At 40.8% G+C, this 21854-nt stretch overlaps 1 protein-coding gene across 3 annotated transcripts in view; it reads right to left on the bottom strand.

Moving 5' to 3' along the window:
- vps13d (vacuolar protein sorting 13 homolog D) overlaps positions 1–13540 on the bottom strand; it is a 76624-nt gene extending 63084 nt beyond the window's left edge. For 2 of the 3 annotated variants that reach the window (XM_084916353.1, XM_084916355.1), the window contains exons 1-15: positions 13006–13540; positions 11906–12107; positions 11416–11493; positions 8493–8683; positions 8007–8087; positions 7342–7458; positions 5138–5242; positions 4489–4659; positions 3179–3279; positions 2373–2541; positions 1856–1957; positions 1457–1646; positions 1117–1299; positions 348–478; positions 185–239 (exon numbers count right to left, since the gene is read on the bottom strand). In XM_084916353.1, coding sequence (XP_084772479.1) covers positions 185–239; positions 348–478; positions 1117–1299; positions 1457–1646; positions 1856–1957; positions 2373–2541; positions 3179–3279; positions 4489–4659; positions 5138–5242; positions 7342–7458; positions 8007–8087; positions 8493–8683; positions 11416–11493; positions 11906–12002 — 1771 coding nt within the window. In that variant the 5' untranslated portion in view covers positions 12003–12107; positions 13006–13540. The remainder of the gene's footprint in view (positions 1–184; positions 240–347; positions 479–1116; positions 1300–1456; positions 1647–1855; positions 1958–2372; positions 2542–3178; positions 3280–4488; positions 4660–5137; positions 5243–7341; positions 7459–8006; positions 8088–8492; positions 8684–11415; positions 11494–11905; positions 12108–13005) is intronic. The other variant, XM_084916354.1, reaches the window with a different exon arrangement.
- Positions 13541–21854: the final 8314 nt, after the last annotated feature.

The raw sequence follows: 21854 nt of genomic DNA, 5'->3' as shown, positions 1-21854 counted from the left end.
CAGGACACAAATATCGACACACTGAATTTGAAAACTTCCCCCAACCATTTGTGCACAATTTAATACTCACCCACATACAGCATGGCCACAAGCTCAGCGAACCAATTATTTTATTCTGTTTCCATAAAACTTTACTTCATAACTGTAATTGGTCATTAACATTAACACAAAACAAAAATCTTACCAGAAGTAGTGCTGGACTGGCTCGATGACTGGTTAGCAGCAACAACAACGTTTCCCTATAACATGTAACAGCAAAATATAATTAACTGTGTGTTTGAGGAACTGCAATTCACTTTTTCAATATTTTTATGTGATGAACTCCCTGCTCTGCCATCACTGCTTACCGTTTTGGGTGACACCAGGACAGGAAAGATGGTGCCCTGAGTGGTCAAGTCTCGAAGGAACAAACTTCCCAGCTTTACAGACAATAAGGAGGACTCTGAGCGAGGGAGAGACTCCACCATCACTTTCACCCCTGTGGAAACAGTTACAGTCATTTGGATTTTAACAGACATGCACAGGTTTTGAGTTTATTACATTTTCCCATCAGTCTATGGGAAAAATAGCTGTAGGTAGATTAAACTACAGCTAGATTGTGAACATCAGTCACTTGTTGGAACAAAGACTTTGATGGCATCAGTCATGACTCTTAACTGGCTGGTTTCTTATGTCTCTAACAGGTCCTTATCTGTAAGGCTAGGACATTAATGTTTTACGTGAGATCATCCATCTCAACTAAAATATTTTAGGGGGACTTGAATTTGTTCACCCAGGGTACCCCCCTCTCTTGATATTCAATGCAGACTGTATTCAACTATGTTTCCATCCTGCATCCTGCAGGTGAATGAAGCCACAAAACAAGTGAACAAACATGTTACAGTTTATCAGAGCTGCTGGGTCCATTTAGGGTTGATTAACTGCCCGAGTGGGAGAAGTTGAAAAATTACCATCATTGAGAGAGTATTAATGGTTCTCTAATAAATCTAACCAAAGCACAGCCTCCTCAATCCAACTCTTCCACACACAGCAGATTAGACGTGCAAATACTCTGGTTTTTCATTTGAGATGCTTGAGTTTAGACATTTAAAAGACACAATTCCTGCTTTGATATACCAGAGAATTCCAGCTGTATGACTCCACTCTCATGCAGCGTGTCTCCGCACTTGTCCTGGTGGAAGAGGGTAACTCCACCCTTCTCCAGTAAGAACTCCAACCGGGCAAACAGATGATCTCGCCTGGTGAAAGTGTTCAAAGTGTGAGAGTCCTCCAAGGGGTCGAACAAGTCTTCTGTTTCTGCTGGAAAAATATTAAACGTTTACATTATTTTAAACAGAAGATTGCTTCACAAGACATGTGTGCACTTCCACAACTAGAGTTTACAAACAGATGAAAAATAGATGTAAAACTGTTCGCAGCTGGCATTTGTCAAAGGTACCGCGATCGCCTAGCTCACCAAGAATATTCCAAGAGGATGGACTTTGCAGGAGTTCTTGTGGCCTATCTGGATCCTGGGACTCTCCATACCAGCCCCCCCAGCCTGGGAACCACGATTGTAGGTACTGGATCATTCCTGAACTCCCGCTCTTTGGAACAGATGTTGTAGATGAACACGTCTGGGGCTCACTGCTGGGCTCACGTGCATTCTGACAGAGGTGACACGGAAATAAGATGACTGGAACGTTCACAACGATCAATGACCGTCTGAGGAGTGATGGCTGCATTTCTTGTAGGCTGACTAGTTTAAGGGTGGGGGTGATTAATGACAACACAATATCTGAAAGGCATTTACGTAAGGCTGGGAAATGACACAATAATGTGTTTTTTGTTTAAAATGAATAAAACCTGAGAATACCTCTGCGATTACTTCCTGCTTTCGAAACCACTCATGAACAACTTCTCTGAGAAGCTGCAGCTCTTCAAACGTCTGCTCCTCCTCAACCCGCTCCAGCTCACTCTAGATGAAAAAGTCCAGGGAAATGTTCTCAGAAGAATATAATCTTGAAAGATCAGTACAGTACAAATTAACTGCCTTCCTATCCATGCACTTGGACAGACAACAAGAGTGAATCTAAGAAGATAATGAGGTTAATGTGTTTTAGCTGGAAACAAATCCAACAATTTCACACACTTTTCATGCCATCACTGTTCAGCTAAGCAGGATTTTATACAAAAATATCTTTCTTATCCATAGAAAATGGTACAGATGTGGGCAACAGGAGTATCTGTTAAGGGATCTAGCCATCATTCAAAAATACTCAACACTGTGTACTTTTGGCAGTTTTTATTAGTAATAGATTTTTTCTTTTTATATTAGCAACATGTTATACTGAATACTTATTATTCATCTCGTCTTTCTCTTACTGAAGTACCTCTTCCTGAGGACTCAGTGGAACTCCTTTGAGTCTTCTGAAGTAGAGGCTGGTGTAGGTTAGGGAGTCCCGGGCGCGCTGCAGGGCAAAGTCCCAACTGCCTCGCCGCCGTTGCTCTTTTATGTCACTCAGGTTGGCTTGGATGGCAAACATCCACCACTGTCGGCAGCTGCATGATTTCAAAGGTTTATTAAACAACAACCCGAGTATTAAAATACAGTACAGCATGTTATCAAGTCTACTGGTAAAGGAAAAAACAGACATTATTTTGACCCGTAGCAGAGCGGGGAGAATGTGACTGAACACTTGGGTTACTGACTGTTCTGAGCAGCAGGGTTACGGTAGCTGAACTCAGGAGAGACTTTAGAGTGCGGAAAACTAATCCGAGGAAATAAAGAGGAAATTCCATGGCCAAATAGTTTCAGGTCTGAGCAGCAGAGCTGAGGAGAGGCAACTGCAGACTGAGGCGGAGCAGAGTGGATGCTGGATCAGAGGCTGGAAGTTTGGTGATCAGTGTTTGTGTTTGTCTGCATGTAGCTACGGGCCAGGCAGACACACAGTAAACCACAGGTGGAGAAAAGAACTTGTAGGCATTCGCGTGCTGTGGGGGCAAATTTGATTTGAGCGTACACCTTCAAGATATACCTTCAAATCAAGCTATCAAGGATCACATCTATGTTTTATCATCGAACAAAGTGTCCTTCACCAAAGAAGCAAAACATGAAAGAAAGGGACAATGTGACCAGCATAGGGATAAAGTAATCCAAGTGAGATCTTCCACACTGTACCTTTAAGTGTGAACTTACTTTCCTGAAATAGGTACTTTTGGTCTCCACTTTCTGTAAAACATCTCTCTTTCCCTGCGATCCAGCTCTTTAAGGAAGGCCATGATCTGCTGGTACTGCACCTAAGAGGCAAGACACAGACAACAAACATCATCCAAAATTCTAGCCTTGGTCTGTGAAAGGTCCAGATTAGCTTCAGTTCCTAAGGATACAAGGAATGCTTCAATGGAAAATCCATACATCCATTTTCTACTGGTGATCAGGGGTCAGATTGTGGGGCAAGTAGCCTGAGCAGAGAAGCCCAGACTTCCCTCACCTAGTCCACCTCTTCCAGCTCATCCAGTGGGACACTGAGACGTACCCAAGCGAGCCAAGAAATGCATTCTCTCCAGTGAGTCCTGGGTCTGCCCTGGGGCCTCCTCCCTGTAGGACATGCCCGGAATACCTCACCTAGGAGCCGTCTAGTAGGTATCCTAGTCAGACCCCCCCGAACTACCTCAACTGACTCATTTCGAGGTGGAGGAGCAGCAGCTCTACTCTAAGGAAGAACCCAGCTACCCAGAAACTCATTTCTGCCGCTTGTATCCATGATCTCATTGGTCACTACTCATAGCTTGGGACCATAGGTGAGGAATGCAGATTGACCAGTAGCTCAGCTCTTTTATGCTCAGCTGTTTCCTCACCAGAACAGATCTGTACAGCCCCAATCCATCTTTCAATCTCACGCTTTGCTCTCTCTTCACTAGCGAACAAGACCCCGATACCTCCTTCACCTGGGGTTCTAACTTTTCCTTGATCCTTTTCCAGCTGAGAGCCATGGTTTCAGACTTAAGAGGTGCTGATTCTCATTTCCACCACTTCAAGCTCAGCCTCAAATCACTCCACTGAAAGCTGGAGGTCACTACCTGGCCATGCCTAGATTTTCTGTATATAAAAACTATGAAAAATCAGTGACAAAGGGCAGCCCTAGATGATCCCCTTAGTTCGAGCACATCCTCTGGTCCCTCTTCTGAAACAGGGGAACCACCTACCCAGTATGCCAATCCAGAGGTACCGCTCAAGACAACGTTGCAGAAACGTGTAAGCCAGGACCGCCCTACAACATCCAGAGCCTTCTTTTAGGGCAAATCTTATCCATCCGAGGGGCCCACTGTACAGTTGTTTACCTACATCAGTTATCTCAGCCCCAGTTATGGGCAGACACTGCTTCAATCATACATCCCCACAGCATGACTGTGGGATTATGGAGATTATGAAACCCTCACATATATAATTTTACTAAAACAGTTGTCACTGTTTAAAAAAAGAGGGCATTAGGTTTTCATACAGACCTGTGAAAGGCGTAAAGACATAGACTCCAGCTGAACCTGGCCTTCGATTCGTGGGGTGTGTCGGGACCTCAAAGGCTCCTTGGAGGTGTTTCTTCGGAGCAGCACAGAGGCGCACACCGGCTCAAAGATGTACTGATGCTCACGGCTTTGCATACACTGGCTCATAGCATCCTGTTAGTTAGAAAAACAATTAGCCTACTCATATGGGGTATCTCTTTTGAGAAAATTTTACTTTTGATCTAGCTTTGTATAATCACAGATCATAATCCAAGAGGATTTCTAACTGGTGGACTATAAAAAGAGGGGTGACAAAGTAAAAGAAAATCATGAACCCTTGATCCTCACAGTATAACAATCAGGTGGACCTGTGATTCTGTGGGCATCATCTGGGTCCATACAGGACTATGGTCATCAGAATAAACGTCTTTTGAATGTGTTGTAATGCTATGGAAATCATAGTTATTTGATACAACCCAAACACTTTTCATCATCATCAGAACAGCAAAAGAGTGAATGTATTTTGGAAGATTGTTGTTCATTCTATCAGCGTTTTAGTGAACTGAATTTTAAAGACAAGCCATCCAGGTGGTCTTTAGAACTGAGCTGTAATACTCCAGTGATCTGCCACCAAGTTCACCATATGACTGACCTGGATCTGGTTAATGGGCAGCTTTCCCAGCATTTCACACTCAGTGTCCCAGTAGACACTGAAGTCTTCGATCTCCAACTGCTTTTGTCTGAAGAGCTTCTGGACCTGCAAAAGAAAACCACCACTAACCTCAAATCCAAAGACCAAACTAAGTCCTTAATCAATAAAAGGAGCAGTTTACCCTCTAACCTCTTTTGTAAATGTGATGCACATCTGATATTAACTGACTGATTGACTGATGTCATTTTAGGGCATGTCTCAGGCATAGCTGACAGATTAACACACTGATGGCTCTTAATGGAAGTGTTTGATAATGCTTCTAATTTTCCACAGAAAAAAATGAATAGGCACACAGAATCTCTTTTTGTGATACTCTGCTGCTCATCAGTAATACTTAATACTTAAATAGTTAACAGTATTTAGTGCTTTCCAGGGAAATTTTGCATTAATGTAACACAGCATTAAGGAGGATGACTTGTGATTAGGCATCTGCACGTCTAGTTGACTAGCCGACTAATTGTCACTGTTGTCACTGTTCGGTAACAGACATAGTCTTTTAATCTAATAGTTCAAATTTGAATTGATGCCCAATGCCGGTAAATTATTGTCCTAAATATTAGGCAGACATCTGCCACGAGATGGCACACTGTTGTTGAAAAATGGCATAAATCTGTTAATCTAGGCCTGATGTTTTTGCTAACCCTATTAGACTGAGATCACGGATACACCCGGAAATTAACTTTCTCCAAAAGGTGGGTTAGGAGTTCAATCATTAAGCAGGGTTTCAGAGTAGAGCCACTACTCATCCTGGATTGAAATGAGACACCTAAGGCCGTCACCTCCCGGGTAAGGTGCTTCGGCCAGGTATGTCCTACCGGGAGGAGGTCCAGGGGTAGACCCGGGACAAGATGGAGAGATTACATCTATCAGCCGGCCTGCGAATAGCTCGACGTTTCCCTGGATAAGCTGGAGGAGGTGGCGAGAGAGATGTCTGGGCTTTCCTGCTGCCATGTGGCCCGACTTCAGATAAGCGGAAGAAAATAGTTGGATGATTTATTGATTTATTATTTTAGATTTTAACCTTCATTGAAGTGGTTGTCATGAATTTTCAAACCGCATGAATCATAATGCACGGCACAATGCTCCACTCTTTTCAGCCGCAATTTAATTGATCACATTTTAGTAATACCAAGTGATATCTTTTATAGTAACATGTTGGTTTATTTTAATTGTTTTTCGTCTGCTACTTAACGGTGCAACACCTCACATCGTGCATTATCAACATTACGCTATGTGTAATGTTGCAACCAACATGATTTATTATTAAGAATGTCCTTAATAGTTTAAAATGCCTTTGTTATTAGTTTTTGACATTTTCCATTAAACGGTTCTCAGATGTAACTGAGTATATATAATAATGCAGTAATATCTTAGTGTTTCTTAGTTTCAGACTAGTCGCCAGGAACATCCCTGTGTAATGACTGCCCATTTCATGAAAGAGGCTGAGAATGATCAGAACAAGAATAGATGACATATTAATCCATATCAGTTAAACTTTCTAATACAAATATATATGTTTACACTATAAGCTAAAGACCCTACAATAATACAGAGAAAACCCCAACTATGGGGTGATAACCTTCTATGAAAAAGCACTTGGTGACAGTGGGAAGGAGAAACTTCCTTTTATCAGGAAGAAACCTCCACCAGAACCAGGCTCAGACAAAGGCAGCCATCTGTCATGACTGGTTGGGGTGAGTTGGTTATGGTGCTGTAGGAAGATGAGAAGAACGTTTTATGGTAATGTTTTTTTGTTGTCCTTGTTTTCAGACAAACACAGGTAATTTCCTTCTTGTCTTCTCAATTTCCTTAGTTCTCATTCATTGCTACAGCTGCTGTTTGTAACCGGAAAATGTCATGATGGCTGCCAGTCCAAACTGAGAGTAGCAATAGTATGAGATGCAATAACTTTACAGGTCTGGGCTAAGCTATAAAGTGAAAATGTCAATACATAAATCAGTATGCAATGGAAGAACTTGTTTACAATGATGCACACACAGTGTTTTTTAACTGCTTTGATCAGAAAATCTTTATGTAGCAATAACTAGTCTTACAAGAAGAACAGAAAACAAATGGACTACTGTATCATCTGTTCTCATGAATATAACAAATGATTGGATTTTATGAAATCAACTAACACTTACCAATTCCCTGGAAGGGTTCTGAGCACATATATTTTTGATGCAAACGCCAAAGGAAAAGTGCTTCTCTGGGTTGGAAAAGTCATCCTCAAATCGTAGATGCACATTTTGGATCTTCAGCTAGACATATAAAAAAACATCATTTAGTCACAGTTCAGTCTGTAACTCAAGGTCAGACAATGAGAACTACCTTAGTACCAAAGAGTTAAGCTAACTTTTGAATGAAGCAAACCAGCTGTGTCGTTGTTCATAAATGAAGAAATTCAAAGTCTGCAGTAAATGTGACCCTGAGAGAATTGTGCCTGATGTGTGTATTCTGTGTAGTTTGTAACCCATTCATTCACATGTCAGGTGTTCTCAACAGGCCAAAATGACCCTCTGGTCACCGTCTGCTCCTTGTTCAAAAAAGATCAGAAGCTGACTGCACACGCATGCACGTTTCTATTTTCAGAGACTTTTCAGGAAGATTTCTTTTAAAAGCTGCTTCATGGAAGAGAGGATGTTATTTATTTATTTTTAACTGCTGAAGACAAAACCACCGCTGAGATCTGCTGTGAGGGCAAAACATAAAATGGACCAAATTCTGTTTATCCGTTGGGCTGTTTGTAATAATTATTTATATTATTATTTGTTTTTCATATAATCTCAACTGGTATCTCATGTCTTACCTCAATATTTTCCACAATTCTGGTGACTAATGAGGCAGTCACAGAGTACCAGTACGACTCTCCTGTCTGTTCACACTCATTCTGAAAGAGCCAAAGACATACGAAAAATACATGAAAGACAACTGTGCTTAGTAGAAAAGCCAGACATCATAAAATCACTGTACGAGATAAAAGTGATTCCTGTGAATTCTGGATGGACAGATGGACAGATGGACAGACAACTTGCCATGTCATGAGCTCGTCTGGACATAAGACAGAAAATAATTTTATCACAATCAAAAATAATAGTTAGGTGAGATAACCTTAAATTGTTTAGGCGAGAACTGATGCAGTGGCCTGCATCTACAATTTACAACGGTGTTTTCAATGTGTGGCAAAGTTCATTAGTAACTAGACAATTAAATGGCAAGACGAACTTATTGTTACATTGTTATTTTTTATTTCCGCCATTTCTGGGAAAAAACAAAACACTTTTGATCTACTTACTTTGAATTTGTCCTCGAGAGCTTTGAGGAGGCGTTTTTTGCGTTCTCTCTCCTCGTCTATGTCCCTCTCCCTATCATACTCCTGCAGCTGGGCAGGGCCAACAATCAGGTTGAGCTGGGACATGGAGATGACCCATGGGTCACTGTGAGGCCGGTAGAAAGGGATCTGGAGAGTGATCTTTCCAATGAAGCCTAGTAAAAGAAACAGAACAAGTACTTTTTTAAATACTGCAGATGTTAATTCATGTCTGTTAATCATGCATTGCAAGGCTTGAAATGGCTTTTAAACTCCCTACTGAGTAATCACTCAGTAACACAAAAAGAACCTGACACATAAGACACTGCAGTGCTGCGGAAGTTTATTTTGTTGCACTTTGTTCACCACAGCTTTTCCCCCTATTTGAGAAGGTCCGACGGAAAGCCATGATTGGACGATGGAGACCAGCAATGCTGGTTAGCCTCCCCTGACACCACCCCTGAACCCACTGCTCCAACCATCCCCAGCTGAGCCAGAAACCACAACCCACCAAAGACTCCTTACAGCATTTGTGCTTATTCCACTTGACTGCAGCAACACCTTTCAAAAATAGTTGCAACAAAAATTATTCACACTGTGTTGTACAACCTCTTCTTTTACCAAAATGCTGTAATGTTTTGAAACTGAAGAGAGTAATTGCTGCAGTTTTGAATCCAAAAGGTATCCTTTGTCATATTTTTTGCTGCCACCCTTTAAAGCCTGAATCATGAAATAACTGCAAACTGGAAAAATGGAGACTTAGTGGGGCTGCATTTTGATGCTATGTCATCTTAAATCGGTCATGTGATTTGGATTTGTTGGCGTGTCTGTCATCCCCAGAGGGTTAAAGGAGCTGCACAAGTTACTGTCATGGCCCTGGGTCATGTGACCCAGTATTCTGAGTTTCTTGGTGTTTTGTTATTCTTTTTAGTCTAGTTTCATTTCGGTTTATCTAGTTACATTCTGCCATGTTTCATGCCCAAGTTTTCTTTGTTTGTCAAGTTCAAGTCATGTCTGGATCTCCTTATGTTTCCTGTTTTATTTTTGAAAGAGTTTTGTGTTATGTTTAGTTTCACGTGTCCTGTCATTATGTTAATTGTTGTCAGCTGTTTTCCCCATGTGATTCTACTTCCTTTGATCATTCCTTATGTGTATTTAGTCTGTGTGTTTCCACTCAGTCAATGTCAGATCGTCTGTTAACCTCACCACAGTTTTCATAGGTTTACTCCATTGTTTCTCTGTGTTTTCTAGTTTACTCAGTGTTCATAGTTTGTCATAGTTTTTCACTGAGTGTCACAGCCTTTTTTGTTAACACAGTGTTCATAGCCTCCTTAGTTTCCCTAGTTCCTTGTTTTTCTTCTGCAATCAGCCAATAAAGGCTCGCTTTGTTTTTGAAACTACGTTTTGTCTCCACCATGTCTGCATTTGGGTCTACCTCTTTCCTCACACCGGCGCACCCCGCCGTGACAGTTACTAAGCATCAAGTCTATTCGAACCAGCGTCTACCATCTGCTGAGGCATTGGTGGAGCAGCTGAATAACACCTTGAAGTTCATGCTTTGTAAGTTCATTCACAGGAATGAACGCAATTAGAATCCTGGTTAGACTTTTCACCCTCCACAGGATTTTCTCCCTTTGAGTTACTGTTCGCTCAGAGTGTTGGATCTGGTTAAAGAAAACTGGGAGAAAGGTCCAAGCCCAGCTAAGAACGAAATTTAATACGTTCTGGACCTGAGAGCTGAACTTCACACATTGGTGAGGTTATCTCACGAAAATCCGCTCCAGGCTCAGGAATGTCAGCGCAGACAATTTTCACTCATTGCTCCCTTCATCCAGCTCAAAGTTACTCGCCAAGTGGCAATGGCCCTTCGTTGTCATACAGCCAGTAGGGGATGTTCACTATGCAGCGGTACGGTTGGATAGTGGGGGTGCCACACAAATATATCACCTCAACCTCCTGAAAGAATGGAGAGAGGCTAAATCACCTCTCTGGTGAGCGTGGTTATAGAGATCGGTTGGGACTGGAAGTGCCTAATTCACCCATTCCATCCTTGCCTCATTGTGACAACCGTATCACACAGGCCCAGACAGCAGATGTTGCTGCTGGACTAGGCTAGATGGCTTCCCGGCCGGTCAGAAGGTATGTAGCAGGGTACGGTCGGCATAACACCCCACTGTTAGAAAGGCAATGATAGAGAAAAACTTGTTTGACCTAACAGAGAAAGTCCTATCAGACAAATAGGAAAAAAATAATTTAACGCAGAGCCAAAGATATCCACTACAGCCTTAAGCATGTTAGGTAAGAATTTATGGTAAACAGTATCAATGACTGATACTGTAGAACAAATACAGAGCAGTTCCCTGCATCGAAAGCTATCAAACGATAACTATAGACCTCCAAAAGTTGAGTACTGCTTTTGAAAATCCCACTGAAAAGGGTGAAAAACCTGCCATTTGCATAATAAAGATCTGAACTGACTTTCCAACTTTTTAAAAATAATTTCCTAACAAAGGGCAAATTCAAAATGCGGCAACAATTGCCAATAGAGCATGGCATCAGGATTACGTTTCTTTAGTTCTATATGACACTACTTGGATTACAAACACAACACAAAAGGCTTCTGGTACCAAATAAATGTGGAAGGAAATATCGATATAGAGATATATTATATCCACTGCCTCTTTTGATACACTGATGCCCAAAATCAATTGTTTTATGAAAACATGTAGGCATTCTGAAAATATTCTTTAGCCAGTCTGACAAACTAGGGTAACTACTTGGTTGACTGCTGGTGATTGCACTTAGCAAATAAGTGACTAGTAGTTCTGTGTATTCATACAGATACAGATCTGTTTAAACAAAGTAGTTGTCTCTACACTATGTGCAGATATCAGTGAATGTGTTTCACCTGCTTTGACTTCGAATGGTAAGTCAAACTCTCGAAGGGCATCCTTCCTCAGAGGGAGGTTCTCTAACTCCACTGCACCTGAGGAATAACAATAAACAGATAAACACCATGTTTACTAGGGCTGCTGCACACTCCTTTAAAAGTGTCTGAATTCAGATTGACCTTGACAGTTTTTACACTGTCTTTAAATGATTTTCAAAGCACACTCCCTTTGACCACACACAGTTAACATTGAGCTGCAGATCATTAAAACAGCAGCAGATCAAACCACTATTAGTCTACCGGCATAGCAGGGGTGTGCCAATCTTCATCCCCCTGAAATAAATTTTACTTAGAACTAATATTCATAAACTGGTTAAAGTGGAGTGGCAGCCATCTAGTACAACAGACTAGGGTGAGAGGAAAATGGACAAAGACAAGAAGAAGAAATACAAGCAAAAATGAAAGAAGTGAAGTTACTCGCCCGTAAAATTTAAGCATGTGTAATTACCTTTCAGAAGAGCAATGGAGAGTTGATCTGTGTTTAGGTTGCTAACATATTTTCCTAGGTATGTGTTCAGCACCCAGGCAACAAGGCCCTCCAACATCCTGATGGCTCGGGGGTGATGAGAGCCACCCACGGTGGGAGAAAATTGTGATGATGAAAGATTGACCCTCTTGATTGCAGGTCTTACGAGGGAGCCGTTAAATGTCTAATAAACATAGCAAACAAATTTCTTTTAACCATTTGCATAATGTTCCTACAAAATTCTAGTAAATTGCTACAAGTCAGATACAGACAGACGACAACTTAAAGAAATCAAGCTGTAGTGGTTCAGAGATAGCACTTGTACTCTAAAATGAAACATTTTGTCTTAATAGGACTGGTTTCATGTGGGATTTCAACTACTTGGTCAATAGGGCACTCACTGAATTGTACGAGAATGAAAATTGTGTGATTCATATGCTATAACCTTCACAATCACCATACCAGTACTATGGGAGATTTTTGCCTGAGGGGACAGAAAATGCTCTCCAACACCACCATTAAACATTAAAGTATGGTGTCTGTTGGAGCAATTATGTTTAGCCCTCCTGTAAGATCCAAGGACTGAAGCTACTCTATCAGCATGTGGTGGCTCAACACTTTACTAACAAAGGTTTTCCATGAATTGCCCTTTAACGTGTCACTTGTGCAGTGCCCCACTAAGAGACCCGAAATTCGTTTCGTAATCACACATATTTATAAGCAACTGCGGTGCGGTTTTGGGGGTGTAGGCTTGCTGTTCTTCAGCCAAATGTAGCAGCCAGGCTGTGATAACCTTCTCTGCAAACTGGTATCCTCACAAATCAGCGGTTTTGCAGCTGGTTTCATCACCGAAATACTCACGGCAGGCACCAGGCTAAAGCTATCCAATCACGTGTCGTCAGAAACGGCTACTATTAATGAAGCAACGGGATTAGCAGGAATGTTTTGATTTATCCAGTGTTAGTACAGAAGGACTAACTGGAAATTCCTCAACTGGAAAGTCAGCAGTTAGCTAGCATATGCGTGTTACAACAAACATCGGTCAAATGTTACTCTCACGGACAGCAGTGCCACTGACTCACCGCCAAAGACGACAGCTGCCTTATCGATCCATCCTTGAGTTCTTGTCAGTACCAGCCTATTGCCACTGTCAGTGAGTGGCCATGTCATGTCAGAGCACTCAGGACAGGACTTTAGAAACATTTAGCGGGACAGCAACAGCAACCCAAGGTAGTCAAATATGTTCCGGCATTAAGGAAAGGGCACTAGCTAAATAAGGGGAAAAGTGAAACTGAAAGCGGACTTATTGACAAGCGTTATTCGTCAAAAGAGAGCACCCAAGTCGAGATGGCTGTGGTGACGGGTGATAGCAAGGTAGCCAGTATGCTAAATGCTAAATCTAGCATGTTACAGAGCTCACAACGCGCTAATCTAATAAGCAACTGACGGCAACACTGTTGAGCTTCTCAAAATCAAAAACCAAAAAAAACAACAACCTGTAACTGTCGTATTTCAATGCGTTAGAGTTATGTGTCGCTACATTGTAAATAAAAACACTTCCGAATAATGTTGGAATAATGTCGAACTTCACGTATACTTCCTGTCACATGACAAAAACAATTCTTCTCGTGTGGCGTTGATGAACCACGGGGAAAATGAATGATACTGATATCTCGTCGCGAAACTAATTTCGATAAACAAGTATTTGTTAATGGTGTACAGCCAAAAAACAAATCTTCGTACAGCACACTTTCCCCCCGTATTTCGTTGATATTCGCTGTCATTTAAAGTGTTGGCGTATAAAAAATGTAAATCCCGTGTGCTGTCATTAACAAAGGAAAGAGACCATAAACACAACATGAGCACTTCCGGTACTAGGTAAGTTGGCAATACTGGAGTAATACCTGAACTTCCGGTTCATATCGTAAGAAAGAAATATGCTTTATGCAACAGTCTGTGTAATCCCGTGTGCAGGAATATAAAAACATAGTTAAACACAAGCATCCGCACATGACGACGTGTTTTCACATACGAAATCGTTTCTACCTCATAACTTCCGTTTACATCTTTCAAAGTAAAAGTCCTCCTGAAGGCAATAAAACAACTTGTACATTAATAATTACACGGAATCAGATAGTACTGATAAAGCACGTATGAACAAAAAATAAAACACAAACAAAAAAATAAATAAATTACACAAACTGATTCATGGAGGGGTTCTGAAGCCTGTACAAGTGATTCTTGTTCGTGGCAGATACTTGAACCACCAGAAGGGACTTCCCAGGGTACCTGTCCCTCCTCTGCGGAAAATATGTGAGGGCTACCTCGGTGCCCTGGATCCCATCATAGAAGAGTATGAGTTAAAGCAAGCAAAACAGATGGTGGAGACGTTTATGAAAGGAGGAGGTGTTGGAGAGGAACTGCAGAGAAACCTGGTGAGGAAAGCATGCAACACTGACAACTGGGTGAGCTCATTTACTGCCACTAAAAGAGAGGTCCAAGGTGCAGTGAGCGGACATAGGGAACTGACTGATAATGACAGAAAGTATGGAAATTCCAACTCGTGATCATGCTATAGGGAAGGAAGAAGATGGAATTACATACGTCTGCATAAGGATTGCATATCGTGGATAGACAGGTGGGATACACCCACCCCCCCGAAATAAATCGCACATCATACTTTATAGATGGCATATAGATTCGGAACTGATAACCATTCTGATTGAAAAGGTGAAGTGAATCTTTATTGGCCTTATGAATTCACAATGTTGCATTAAACAGTAAAATGAAACACTGTTGCAGCAAATGTGTTGATATTAATCCAAAAGAGAACTTGTTTTTTGTTAATTGCAAGTGGGGGTTTGAGGGATGCAAGTGAAATTTATATAAGTCTGTTTTTCTGCTCACTGTGCTCCAGGTGCTGCCATCAGTTTCTAATCTGACAGCTGCTCATCAGTGTTAAAACATTTTATGTTTAAATGCATTGGGTTAAAGTTTACTCTGTTTTCAAGTCTGACATTGTCCCACAGCCTGATTTGGAAACTAGTTTATCGCCAACAAAGTGTGATACATTTTATTGAGTGAATGCGATTCCCGAGCAGTGGCAAAGGTAGGATTTTGTCTAGAAGTAATCACACATTAATCATTACATTTTTTGTTTATGAGCAGTTTTAGTTTTTAGTCCAATAAAATACCATTCTTTGACAGTCTTAAGTGAGCTGTGGTACTGCATTCAATGAATTTAAAAATCTTTTAAAAATAACTCTCAGGTGAGAAGTTGTTTTTTGTGCACAACATATTACCAGAGGCTTTGTGCAGATACTTGCAAAGAGCCAAAGTTGTGTTACAAGCATAATGCGGTTGTTTCTGTTCTGGATATAGTATACACTTTGCCATCAAGCTTTTGTGCAATTGAAATAAAAGTAATGTTCATATCCATGCAAGAGACTGTGCCACTATTTTCCTCCTCCTCTGAGACAAAATGAAATCAGCTGATTGTAGTGCAAGTGGAACCGATTAATGGACTCGATAGGCAAGCGAGCTAACAATTCCAACAAACTGAACTACTGGGATGAAATGAGTACACCTTTTTCAAAAGACATTTGATTATTTGCTTGAATATTGTAGTGTAGCGAGTCACATTTTCACAGGTTTGACATAGGATTGTTGCTCCTGGCTACTGACCTGGGAAAACACTGTACTACTTAATGTTAGCTTAATATTTGCTCTATAAACACTACTCATGACCTAGAAAAAAAACTGTCACATGGATTCCATTTGTCACCATTCCTTATCTTTGCATATTCTCCATTGCTCAAAGGGTATTTTCCTTCCTCTTCTTATCCTCCACCACTTGGTTGGTGGAGGACCACCAGCCAGTTGGTTTTATTTATACAGCACCAAATCACAGCAGCAGTCGCCTCATGGCGCTTTATATTGTAAGGTAGACCCTACAACTTATCAATAAAATAATAGCAAAAGATTTAAACCCCCGTCAGTTCCATACGTTAGTGGATGAGGTGGAGAGCACGTACTCTGATCTCCTGCTGTATAACAGAGTCCAGTGGCTTTCCAGAAGAGAGGTGCTGAAACGGTTTGCTGCATGTCTGGGAGAGGTGAAAACTTTCATGAGCAGCAGAGGGCTCACCTTTTCTGAGCTGGAACAGCCAGAGTGGCTGGAAAGCTGCACTTTATGGTGGACATGACAGCAAACCTGAACAAGCTGAATACAACTCTTCAGGGGAGAGGAGGCAACACGTTAGTATTTGAGCTGACAAACTGACAGTTTTAGCCAGAGATTTACAGAGGGCCACGATGTCTCACTTCCCCTCTTTAAAGGAGTTCAAACAAGCTCACGATGTGATAAATTCAGAGAATTTGCAGTCTGAAACGATTCCGTGAGTTCAGAGGAAAAACCACATTATCCTTCGCCGGTACTCCCCTGACCATACCTTTAAATGTGACTGCGTTTTCAGGTGTAAGTCAACCTGATCTGGAGCTGGCTGACATAGTTGATGAAGATATGTGGGTGTCCAAATTCAAACGCTTGACAGAGGATTCTGAAGATGTTCCCTATCAGAAGGCCACTCTTGTTCAGAATCACAAATGGAGTGAAATTGAGAACCTCGTGTTTGAAAGATGGAATGTCATCCCCCACACCTAAATAAACATGAAGAAATATGCATTTGGAGTCCTGTCGATCTTCGGATCCACATACGTATGTGAGCAGCTATTCTCCACCATGAACTATGTTAAAAACAAACACTGCTCACGCCTCACAGACGACAGCTTACAGTCCTGTGAAAAGATGAAAGTGACTTCGTACAGCCCTGATTTGCAGACGCTGTGCGCAGAGGTTCATGAGCAGAAGCCTCATTAGCCAGGTAAAATAAATATTTAGCAATTTTTTTTTTTCATAATTTATTTCGAAAGCCCAAAGGTGATAAAGATGACCACTCACAATTTTTTTTGTTTGCTACATGGATAATATGAGTTCAGCTTTTTAATTCATTTGAAAGACACCTTCAACTCGGTGTGTTTCTTTTTTGTTATTATTTTTTTTAAGAGTTCAAAATGTTTAAAATGTGTTCATTACATAAATATAATGTAATTTTCTCTGTAGCACTTCATGGATTTCATAAGCAACACACTATAGTTGTTTATACAAAGTGTAAAGGTAAAAAACAAACAAATAATATATATCGTGTTATCCTCATTTTAGTTGTCAAAAAGTATTTGCAGCTCCCACTGTTTCCTTTTCCGTGGAAACCGGGTCCAAATGGCTCTTTGGGTGTTAAAGGTTGACAACCACTGCTCTAGGAGGCAGGATTAACTTTTTAAAAATGTGCATACTCCCTAAAGTCCTGTACTTGTTCCAATGTCTCCCTATCTTCCTAAAAAAATCTTGTTTATCAACTTAAATAGCCAGGTATCTCGGTTTGTATGGAACAAAAAACAACCATGAAACCCTACAGTTACCTCACAAAATTGGCGGCCTATCCCGTCCAAATTTTCTATTCTATTATTGGGCAACAAACATTAGGCCATTGCTTGTTTGGGGGGATGAATGGCGCTGGTTCCAAATTCAGCTGGCTAGCTCTGGAGGACAGCTCAATTAAAGAAACATCTCTTGCAGCTGTACTGGGCTCCAGCATACTGTGAGAACTAGAAATGTTTGGTTTACAAGACCTGTGCTCGCAAATGATACAAATGTCTTTTTCTTGTGTGTAAATAAGTAACGCACTACATTACCTTTAAGAAAAATGTTCTGTGTAACATTCTGTGCGATAGTGACTTTTTTTGAGTGATGACCCCAACACTGATCACAACAAAGAGGGGAAATACTTTCAACGTGCACAAACATATGACCACTTAGCATGTAATTAATTTGCATGAATGTAATGTCTTTGATATGCTGCTTAGAGGAGGTGGAGCCAATGACAATTGATAAGGAGTCAGTTATGCTGGAGGTTTCTTCCTGTTAAAAGGGAGTTTTTCCTTCCTACTGTCACCAAAGTGACAGTAGGAAGTAGGGGGTCATATGATTGTTGGGTTTTCTTTGTATTATTGTAGGTCTCGAACTTGGAGCCCAAGGGGCCACTTGCAGCCCACGTCATCCCTATTTGCGCCCCGTATATTGACGTGGTGAAATATGCGATTTGACCCTTGAAGTTACGTTTTTTATTAGGGAGGATTTGGTTGTTGTTGAGTGCAATGTTAAAATGTTTTTTTTAAAAAGCAAAACATGATTTAATATGAAGGTGATATGAGCAGAGAGTACAAATTATTATTGTTATTTGTAAAGAAAACAATTTTCACGCAGGCAAAAACTAATGTGTACACTTATGTCTGCATTTTTATTTTGTTAAATACAAAGCAGAAGTATAGCAGAAGTGCTGCCACGTGTCTGGCCAGAAAGAGAGTACCAATTTGTTTATTTGGTAGTTCAATGAAAGGCTTCAGTTACTTAAGAGCGAGAAAAAAGATTGCGTTCACATTTGCAGTTTTGTCTTTATATACAATATTTGAAATTTTAAAAACCAAACGGGGAGCATGCCCCGACACTGGCAAATAAAACACTGCATTTTCAGAAATATTTTTGTGTGTTTTCTTGTTTGTTCTTTTGTTTTTTGTACTACTTGAACACTAAAGTGGCCCTCACATGAGATGACAGTACCAGCAGTGGTCCGCAGCTCATTTAAGTTTGAGACCCCTGTTGTTGGATTTATCTTACAGTATAAAGCGCCTTGAGGCAACTGTTGTTGTAATTTGACGCTATATAAACTACCAGTCAAAAATTTTGACATGCCTTCTCAATAAATATTTTTTCTTTATTTTTACTAAATGGTAAATTGACTGTTATAGCACTTTTCTACTCTCCCAGAGCACTCAAAGCGCTTTATACAGCATCCCAAATTCACCCATTCACACAAGCACTTTCTTCTATGCTTTTCAGTGCTTCCTAGCTAACTAGCTTACCTGGATGATTGAGGGTGCATCAAGAATTCCTAGCTAACACACACACACACAACACACACACACACACACACACACACACACATTCATCTTCTGATGGATGCAGCAGAGAGCAACCACTTGGCATGCAAACTGGGGGAACCAGGAATCAAACCACTAACCTTCTGATCAGTAGATGACAGCTACCCCTACCATCTACATTGTAGATACATACTAAAAAAATCAAATATATGAAGCAAGACATATGGAATTATGTAGCAAAGAATAAATAACAAGAATAAACATAATAAGAATAAATATGTTTTATATCACAGATTCCTCAAAGTAGCCACCCTTTGCTTTGTTGACAGTGCTGCAAACCCTCGGTCTTCTCTCAGTGAGTGTTAGGCTGCCTGGGTCGTTGACCCAGAGTTTTGAGTTTATTATACTATTTATCATTTCTAGTTTTTTGGTTTCTTTGTCAGAGTTGTGTCTTCTGGTTTCTGTTCTGTTCCATAGTTGCTGCCTCCCTGTGTCCAGTCAGAGTCTGTGGCTGTGTCCCAATTCAGGGTCTGCACGCTTGAAGTACGCATTTTAAGTGCGATTACGTCACCGCCACGCGACGACGGCTGTCCCAATTCGAAGTGTACTTCAAACGCATACTCCAAATGCGCCGTCGATTTCCCCAAATATCAAGCGTGGTCCGGTGCACGCTTCGTGGTTCCATATATCCCACAATTCATTAGTGATGTTTGTACTTTCAGCGTTAACTTGGTTTTAAAGCATATACATATATATGGTCGACCTTAATCTTACAGAGAATGTGATGATTTTATGGATAATTAAAGTCAGTCATATATCCACAAACACAACAAGCTGATAGTCAGTGATGCTGCTCGATTTGCAGTCCTGAATATCACGGCACAAGCAGGATTCACTGCACTGTTAATGTTAGCTATGTTATATTGCTGCCTCTGTTCGGTGGTGTCGAGCCAAACGGACTTTAACGTGTGTTTGAACGATCTGACGGTTCACTCGTTAAGCTGAAAGAAAGATGCTTTAATCACAGCAGTCACACATGTGTCCACTGTACCATCTGGGAACTCTTCTTGTTTAGCACTCCTAATAACACAAACACTAAATCCTCCTTCTCTTGTGCTGTTTTGTAGCAGTGTATACACCTGAGACTGTCACCTGTCTGTCTGTCCTGCACTCTCTCTCTTTGTCTTTCTCTCTGATTGTGTAATAAAAGTATGAACATGTATTTATAAGTTACACTTGTGTTTGAATCTTGCAGCTTATCACACATTTGATTTCCATGTGTGACAACTGCAAGTGTCCAGAGTGAGGACAGACTGAGGGACCCACTGTTGCACATCATCTGCGAGGCTTTGCACCCCTGATGATCCACCAGGATATAAGGATGTTATGTGTTTGTATACTTTCTGCCCAGTTTGACCCATTTAGCAGAAGTCAGCCTGTTTAAGGCTCTGATATCTATTCTGTATGACTTAAAGCAGTTATGACATGGTCTGATTTTCTCACCCAATAAAGGAATATTTAATATATCAGTCTACTCTTCATTTTATCAGAAACAGTTTTCACAGCTCGTACATTTTCCTTTTTACACATGTATGTAAGCATTGAGCCAAATGTAATAATGCCAACATATTAAACAAACAATATTTGTCTCTTATGTATAATACATCTGTATATACACTGTCACAGATACTTGTCTTTGAGTGAAGATTTAAGGTGATAGGAAATATAAATAACTGCAACTTGAATCTTTGACGCAGAGTTCAAGCTCACTGCTGTAATATATATATATATATATATATATATATATATATATATATATATATATATATATGTATATATATATCTCATAATAATCTGACAATACTATAATATTGGCCATATCATATTTACATTACCACAGTGAGATGATTTTAGTCTCATGAACAACATTAGCTAATTGTTATTTACTACTACTCTTGAAATGACCGTTCAGTACAGAAATGAAGCCCAACAATCATGTTTTACTGTCCTGTGGTCTCAGCCTCAGATACTCAACTAATCAAAGTGATGTCATGACAAAAATTAATGACCAAAAAAAATATTGTTTCTCCTTCATTTCTGTCAAACAATGCTGTATGTAACGTTTCTCGCGGTTAGTATCATGGTTGCTAGGGAACCTGAACAGCGCGACGAAGGCTAGACCGTCCCATTTCACAAGCCTCTCACTTCCGCCCTTCTCGCACTTATAGTACGCACCGTACGTAGTACGCTTAGTGCGTGTACCCTGAATTGGGACACAGCCTGTGTCTGTAGTTCAGTCTGTGTTATGTTTCCTGTTTTACTTTGGAGGTGCATGTCTTATGTTAATGTGTCTGGTTTTGCTTCCCCTGTTTCGTTAGGCCTGATTTGCCCCAGCTGTGTTTCCCTCCTGTTACTCATTCCCTGATTGCTCCCTCTATGTATTTAAACCCTGTGTTTCAGGTTGTTGGTGTTGTGATCTACCTTTATCTTGCTGTGTGGTCTGTCTGCGTAAGTTTGCCTTGGAGTCTCAGTTTTGTTACATTTTTGGAGTTCAGCATTAAAGCTGTATTTAAGTTCATCTTTTGTCTCCAAGTGTCTGCACTTTGGGTCCTTTTCCTGCCTGCACACATCCGTCAAATAACAGTGAGCTTCATGATGTCGTCACCTGAAATGGTTTCACTTCACAGGTGTGCCTGTCAGGGTTCATTTGTTGCCTTCTTAATGGGGTTGGGACCATCAGTTGTGTTGTGCAGCAGTCAGGTTGGTACACAGCTGACAGCCCTATTTGACAACTGTTAGAATTCATATTATGGCAAGAACCAATCAGCTAAGTAAAGAGAAACAACAGTCCATCACTACTTTAAGAACGGAAGGTCAGTCAGTCCAGAAAACTTTGAATGTGAAACTGTCTCACATGCGGACGCCCCAGGAAAGG

Source organism: Perissodus microlepis, chromosome 20 (assembly GCF_051167445.1).
Source record: "Perissodus microlepis isolate ML-2025 ecotype Zambia chromosome 20, ASM5116744v1, whole genome shotgun sequence".
NCBI classification, from domain to species: domain Eukaryota; kingdom Metazoa; phylum Chordata; class Actinopteri; order Cichliformes; family Cichlidae; genus Perissodus; species Perissodus microlepis.
The sequence above is the reverse complement of the archived record's forward strand: the minus strand, read 5'-3'. Positions and strand labels throughout refer to the sequence as shown.